The 7,669-nt window shown below is 51.2% G+C and overlaps 1 protein-coding gene across 2 annotated transcripts; it reads left to right on the top strand.

Annotated features, from left to right (window-relative positions):
* The first annotated feature begins 507 nt into the window (after nucleotides 1–507).
* Nucleotides 508–2,454, top strand: RNF183 (ring finger protein 183). 2 transcript variants are annotated; one of them, XM_003264019.1, is made up of 2 exons: nucleotides 508–586; nucleotides 1,324–2,454. In XM_003264019.1, exon 2 carries the CDS (start codon nucleotides 1,361–1,363, stop codon nucleotides 1,937–1,939), a length of 579 nt encoding a protein of 192 aa, XP_003264067.1. In that variant the 5' UTR covers nucleotides 508–586; nucleotides 1,324–1,360; the 3' UTR covers nucleotides 1,940–2,454. The 2 variants fall into 2 exon arrangements, with proteins under 2 accessions (XP_003264067.1, XP_004088851.1); XM_004088803.1 differs by lacking the exon at nucleotides 508–586 and adding an exon at nucleotides 687–750.
* The last annotated feature ends 5,215 nt before the right edge of the window (nucleotides 2,455–7,669 follow it).

Below are 7,669 nucleotides of genomic sequence, written 5' to 3'. Positions count from 1 at the left end.
TAGGCACATTAAAAGATCAGCGGGTGACTGGACTGAATCTGATAGTCGGAGCTTTTAAGCTTCGAAGTAGGTGACTTTCACAGCAACTGAAGTGCTGAGCAGGCAGCCCCTTTGTGCAAGGAGGAGGTTCCAGCCACTTTCGTAGAGAAATGAGGGCCCCAGAGAGAGGAAGCCCAGAAGACTCACTTACCCTCTTCACATCTAGAAAGAAGAAATTGCCACCCTACCTTTCCAGATCAGGGACTCCAGGTCTTGAAGGGACTGCCCACAATCTCACAGGTGCTTGGTTTCCAGGTTCAATTAGTTGCCATGCCCTGGGGGGAACTCAGGTCCCCCATCTTCCTCCCCACCCCACCCCCCAGGAAGCTCTCTGGCCTCGGCTCCAAGCAGGTGTGCTCAAGAGGCTGCAGACTGGGCCACCTGGCAGCCCCAGGTGCTGCGTGCATGCTGCCATGGAGACAGGCCCCTGGGTTGGTGGCAAGAAGGCAGTCTCCCAAAGCTTTGCCAATTCAGGGGAGGGAGCGACTGGAGCCTCAGGCCCTCCATAATAGTCTGCCTGACCACCCTGGAGCCCACAGAAGCCCAGGTGCGTGCCCTGAAGGTTTCCCAGGACAAAGGGAGGGAGGAGGAGCCAGGGTAGGCAGAGGATGGGGAAGAGGCTCTGGAAGGGGAAGAGGCTCTGGAAGGGGAAGAGGCTCTGGAAGGGCTGATCTGGGGATTGGGGCAGGGGAGCTTCTGCAAGGCTTCCAGGTAAGGAGAAAGGCCTTTCCAGGGGCCCCCTTGCCAGGCCACGGACTGGGTGAGTAGGATGTGGAGGGTTGGCCCTCTAGCTCAAGGGGAGGAGGGAAAGAGGGCTGGCATTTGTCCCCATAGGAGGGACAGACCAGGGAATTCACAAAACCCATCTCTGCGCTAGTCAGGGATTTGAGGTAGCAGGGAAGGAAACATTTGTCCTGTAGCAAAACCCGCAGACTGCGGCTTACCCCCAGCTCCCTGGATTCAGGGCAGCCAAGGGCACAGACACTGACCATAAGGAGCATTTGTGTCCAGCTCCAAAGCCCAGGGTGCTGTCTGCTCCAATGCGGCTCACTTGGGGGCTCTTGGTAGGGGTGGCCCAGGCCTTCACCTTGACAGAGGGGAGGCTGCAGGAGCATTTGACTCAACTCGATGGCTTAGGAACTGGTGATCAAGAACAAAACGCTTTTGAACCTAAGTAAAACGTGGTAATTACACCTTTCAACACCCACAGAACACTTTGCCCCAGGCCAAGCACAGGGATGGGGCTTCATGACTGTTCCTTTGCTCCTTTCCCCTTTCTGCCAGGACTTCTCCCACGAGACCTCCCCGTGTGTGCCTGAGGATGGCTGAGCAGCAGGGCCAGGAGCTTGAGGCCGAGTGCCCCGTCTGTTGGAACCCCTTCAACAACACGTTCCATACCCCCAAAATGCTGGATTGCTGCCACTCCTTCTGCGTGGAATGTCTGGCCCACCTCAGCCTGGTGACTCCAGCCCGGCGCCGCCTGCTGTGCCCACTCTGTCGCCAGCCCACAGTGCTGGCCTCAGGGCAGCCTGTCACTGACTTGCCCACGGACACTGCCATGCTCACCCTGCTCCGCCTGGAGCCCCACCACGTCATCCTGGAAGGCCATCAGCTGTGCCTCAAGGACCAGCCCAAGAGCCGCTACTTCCTGCGCCAGCCTCGAGTCTACACACTGGACCTTGGCCCCCAGGCTGGGGGCCAGACTGGGCCGCCCCCAGACACAGCCTCTGCCACCGTGCCTACGCCCATCCCCATCCCCAGCCACTACTCTCTGAGGGAGTGTTTCCGCAACCCTCAGTTCCGCATCTTTGCCTACCTGATGGCCGTCATCTTCAGTGTCACTCTGTTGCTCATATTCTCCATCTTTTGGACCAAGCAGTTCCTTCGGGGTGTGGGGTGAGTGCTGTTCCTAGACAAGAAACCAAACCTTTTTCGGTTGCTGCTGGGTAGGGTGACTGCGGAGCCTCATTTGGTACTGTCTTCCTTTATAGTGTTGTTTATTTTACAATCCAGGGATTGTTTAGGCCAGGTGTTTGCTTCTGGGAATAATTTAAAAAAAAAACACACACAAAAAACGAAAAGCTTGAAGGACTGGGAGATGTGGAGCAACCTCCAGGTGTGAGTGTGGCGTCATGGAAGGGCAGACAAGTGCTTCTGACCACAGAGCTCCACAGCAAGTTGTGCCAAAGGGCTGCACAATGGTGTCCAGGAACCTGCCTAGCCCAAATAACAAGTTGCATTTCTCACTGGAGCTGCTTCAAAATCAGTGCACATTTTTTTGAGTTGCTCTTTTTACTATGGGTTGCTGAAAAAAAAAAATTGGGAAGTGAGCTTCAATTCTGTGGGTAAATGTGTGTTTGCTTCTCTTTGGATGTCTTGCCACCGGTTGCAGTAAAAGTGTTCTGCATTCATTAATTCATTCACTTATTCATTCCACGACCATTTACTGGGCTGGTGCTGAGTGCCAGAACTGAGGGAAGGGAGGAGTAGGATTATCCAGGGGTGGAAGATGGCCCTTGCTAGCAGGAAGGGGTGTGCTCATTCAGCTGCTGCTTCTATGAGACCACCTCTTGCCAGCATGTAGTTCATGGAGTGTTAGGTGAGATCTACAGGTGAAAGATGTTAGATCAGTAGACTAGGGGAAGTCTGGGATTTGGAGGAATAGGTCTTTCTTCCTCCCAGCAGATACAGAGGCCCTGATTAAAATGGACACGGGGTAGAGTTCTGATTCCCCTCCCCCAAGCTCCATAATTCTGGCTTCAAGAAGATGGAAACGCTGGACACAGGCAAAGGTTAACTCCCATCCCAGGCCATAGGAGGCAGGCAGCGGGGGAACCCTAGGTTTCACTTTACATGATAGAATCCAGGAACCAATCAGACATAATCTGGGGGCTCAGGCTGTTGCCTGATAAGTTGCAACCTTGCAGTGTCTAAAACCCTGATTTCTGTTTCCCCAGTTTTAACCTTGTCTGGTGGCTCAAGGCTCTGAAACAATTTTAAAGCGGTTAAGATACCATCACAGCCTGGGCGCAGTGGCTCACGCCTGTAATCCCCAACAAAGACTAGCTGGGCGTGGTGATGCGTGGCTGTAATCCCAGCTACTGGGGAGGCTGAGGCAGAAGAATTGCTTGAACCCAGGAGACGGAGGTTGCAGTGAGCTAAGACTGCGCCACTGCCCTCCAGCCTGGGCGGCAGAGTGACACTGTCTCAGGAAAAAAAAAAAAAAAAAAAAAAAGGATACCATTGTGTCTGAAATTGGTGGGTTCTTGGTTTCACTGACTTTAAGAATGACGCCGTGGACCCTCGCGGTGAGTGTTACAGCTCTTAAGATGGCGCGTCTGGTGTTTGTTCCTTCTGATGTTCGGATGTGTTCGGAGTTTCTTCCTTCTGGTGGGTTCGTGGTCTCGCTGGCTCAGGAGTGAAGCTGCAGACCTTCGCGGTGAGTGTTACAGCTCTTAAGGTGGCGTGTCTGGAGTTTGTTCGTTCCTCCCGGTGGGCTCATGGTCTCGCTGGCTTCAGGAGCGAAGCTGCAGACCTTTGCGGTGAGTGTTACAGCTCATAAAAGCAGTGTGGACCCAAAGAGTGAGCAGTAGCAAAATTTATTGCAAAGAGCAAAAGAACAAAGCTTGCACACTGTGGAAGGGGACAGGGTTACCACTGCTGGCTCGGGCAGCCTGCTTTTATTCTCTTATTTGGCCCCACCCACGTCCTGCTGATTGGTAGAGCCGAGTGGTCTGTTTTGACAGGGCGCTGATTGGTGCCTTTACAATCCCTGAGCTAGACATAAAGGTTCTCCACATCCCCATCAGATCAGTTAGATACAGAGTATGGACATAAAGGTTCTCCAAGGCCCCACCAGAGCAGCTAGATACAGAGTGTCGATTGGTGCACTCACAAACCCTGAGCTAGACACAGGGTGCTGATTGGTGTGTTTACAAACCTTGAGCTAGATAGAGTGCCGATTGGTGTATTTACAATCCCTGAGCTAGACATAAAGGTTCTCCACATCTCCACCAGACTCAGGAGCCCAGCTGGCTTCACCCAGTGGATCCTGCACTGGGGCTGCAGGTGGAGCTGCCTGCCAGTCCCACGCCTGCGCTCGCACTCCTCAGCCCTTGGGTGGTCGATGGGACTGGGTGCTGTGGAGCAGGGGGTGGCGCTCGTCGGGGAGGCTCGGGCGGCACAGGAGCCCATGGAGGGGGTGGGAGGCTCAGGCATGGCGGGCTGCAGGTCCCAAGCCCTGCCCCGCAGGAAGGCAGCTAAGGTCTGGTGAGAAATTGAGCGCAGCGCTGGTGGGCTGGCACTGCTGGGGGACCCAGTACACCCTCCGCAGCCGCTGGCCCAGGTGCTAAGCCCCTCATTGCCCGGGGCCAGCAGGGCCGGCCGGCTGCTCCGAGTGACGGGCCCGCCAAGCCCACGCCCACCCTGAACTCCAGCCGGCCCGCAAGCGCCGCGCGCAGCCCCAATTCCCGCTCGCGCCTCTCCCTCCACACCTCCCTGCAAGCTGAGGGAGCCGGCTGCCGCCTTGGCCAGCCCAGAAAGGGGCTCCCACAGTGCAGCGGTGGGCTGAAGGGCTCCTCAAGTGCCACCAAAGTGGGAGCCCAGGCAGAGGAGGTGCCGAGAGCGAGTGAGGGCTGTGAGGACTGCCAGCATGCTGTCACCTCTCAACCATCACACAAAAAAGATACCATCACAAATATGTAAGGATAATATTCTGAGGTTTTGGGGGTTTTTTGATATGTGGAATAAGCGTTCAGAGGCCAGAATTTGAGTTGATTTGCTCCAAATAATGTTAGAGTACCCCTAGGAGTTCTAATGTACAAAATACTCCAAAATATCCAAGACATATATTTCACATTTAGAAAAACCAAACGGTTTAAGCTCCAATATGAAGAAAAATTCTCCATTACAAAGTTGGAAAACTGCCTACATATTCCTCTAGGGGACTAGCAACTCTCTCTCCATTTGTGCCATCAAAGATAATTACACTAAAGCTGGGTCTCCACCTTTCCCCATTGACTTCATTTCTTTACACAGCGTTGCTCCTTAAACTTGCGGCAGGTAAGTTAGGCAATAATCTCAGGCTGGGCACGGTGGCTCACGCTTGTAATCCCAGCACTTTGGGAGGCCGAGGCGGGTGGATCACGAGGTCAGGAGATCGAGACCACGGTGAAACCCCGTCTCTACTAAAAATACAAAAAAATTAGCCGGGCGTGGTGGCGGGCGCCTGTAGTCCCAGCTACTCGGAGAGGCTGAGGCAGGAGAATGGCGTGAACCCGGGAGGCGGAGCTCGCAGTGAGCCGAGATTGCGCCACTGCACTCCAGCCTGGGTGACACAGCGAGACTCTGTCTCAAAAAAACAAAAAACAAAAACAAAAACAAAAAATAGTAAAAATAATAATCTCACAATGTCCTCTGAGCTAAGCAGACAGGCGAGGGCAGCTCAGGACAGGAGGAACTGAGGAAAGCCCAGGAAGGAACACCGGCCTCTGCACTAGGGCCTACTAACCTCAGCAAGCTTAATCCCCAGTTTACAGATGGAACTGAGGCTCCATGAGTTTAGCTACCTTGTTCAAGGCCACCCAGCTAGTAGGTGGTAGATCATCTTTTCAGTCAAAAAAGAACTTAGACCCTTGGAGTGGTTGATACACCACCCAAATAAGACAAGATGTAAGTTTGAGGGTTTTTCTGATAGGTGAGTATATACAGTCATCCATTGATATTCAGGGGGAAATGGTCCCAGGACCTCCTGAAGACACCTGAATCTGAGGATGCTCAAGTCCCTGATATAAAATGATGTGGTGTTTGCATATAACCTACACACATCCTCCTGCATACTTTAATTCATCTGTTGATTACTTACAATACCTAATACAATGTAAATGCCATGTGAAGTTGCTATACTGTACTGTGTATGGGGATAATAACAAGAAAAAAAGAGTCTGTATATGGTCAGTAGTATATTTCCGACCTATGGTTGGTTGAATCCTTGGTGTGGAACCCGCTGATAGAGATGGAGGGCTGCCTAAACATTATGGTGTCTCTTGTTTTCACATTCGGTAGCTGTAGCCTTGGGGCAGTCCCATCCTCTTCGAATGTATCTGGAATGCATGGGAGCATCTTTTGCAGGCAGTGGAGGGGGTGAATAGCGCTGCTGCTATTTAGGGCTCAGAGGTCTGGGATACTAACACCTGCTGCAATGCTTATGTTGCCACAGTTCCACAGGATGAAAGATCATCTAACCACAAATGCAAATAGCTATCTTGTTGATAACAATAGGCTCCTCATCCGTTCAGGATGTGGGGGAGTTACTTTAACTCCACTGGGCATGAGCTCAGAGATCGAAGTGACTTGTCAAAAGTGCAGTATACAAGCTGGGCAGTGGCCCATGTCTGTATCTCAGGAGGCTGAAGCAGGACGATCGTTTGAACCTAGGAGTTCGTCTCATCTTTTTTCTTTTTTTGAGATGGAGTTTTGCTCTTGTCGCCCAGGCTGGAGTGCAACGGCACGATCCCGGCTAAGTGCAACCTCCGCCTCCCGGGTTCAAGCGATTCTCCTGTCTCAGCCTCCTGAGTAGCTGGGATTACAGGTGCCCACCACTACCCCCAACTAATTTTTGGTATATTTAGTAGAGATGGGGTTTCACCATGTTGGCCAGGCTGGTCTCAAACTCCTGACCAAAGTGCTGGGATTACAGGCATGAGCCACTGCACCCGGCTGAGATCCCATCTCTTAAAAAAAAAAAAAAAAAAAAGGGTGGGGGGCATTATACAAAGTGGACAGTCCTTAAAAAGCTCAGACTTTGTATAGGAAACAGGCCATGCTGGCTGTACCGGTCCTTTTGTCTGGCCAGTGTGGGGAACCTGTGAAACCTTCGTAAGGTCACCAATGGTCAGATGACAGTTCAAATTCAGGCTCCATCACTTGCTGGCTGGGTAAACTTGAGCAAGTGTTTCTTGGAGCCTGTTTTGTCCATAAAAAGGGAATAATAAACTCAAAAGATTGTGGGGATTAAACAAGGTATCTGAATGTGCCTGGTACACCATCTAGGTAGGGACTAAGTGTTGTGTGAAACGGTGGCTATGTTTATCTTGCCATTTTCACAAATGCCACGCCTGGCTTTGTGCTTCTTAACCACTTTCTTACAATGATGTTTTAATTCCTGTGAAGAAATAGCCCACAAGGTATTTGTTCTGTCAAAGGCTTAGATGAAATGTTTTCACCCAACTGCTACCTCTTGGAACAACCAAAAAACAAAGAAAAACAAGTCGAAGGGAACTAATAGTAAAATTTAAACCTGAGAAACTAAAAATCTTTTGTTAGCACATTATATCCAATTGCATGCTAATTCACCAGTGTTCATTATTTTACACATACTACACAGAAGGTAAGGAAAAAATTTCTCTTTATCGCAATCTATGAAATAGAATTCATTAATACTTGAACAATAGTGAAGTGAGCAACAGAGGGTAGTCCTGAGAATTCAGAAGCCGAACAACTACATAGAAAATGCAACCGTTTGGTTATAATTGAAATCAGATTAAAAACAGTATGTTTAGGTCAGGCACAGTGGCTCATGCCTGTAATCCCAGCATTTTGGGAGGCCAAGGCAGAAGGATCACATGAGCCC

The sequence above is a fragment of the Nomascus leucogenys genome, chromosome 8 (assembly GCF_006542625.1).
Source record: "Nomascus leucogenys isolate Asia chromosome 8, Asia_NLE_v1, whole genome shotgun sequence".
In the NCBI taxonomy this organism is placed as follows: Eukaryota; Metazoa; Chordata; class Mammalia; order Primates; family Hylobatidae; genus Nomascus; species Nomascus leucogenys.
This window is presented reverse-complemented; position numbering and strand designations above follow the sequence as displayed.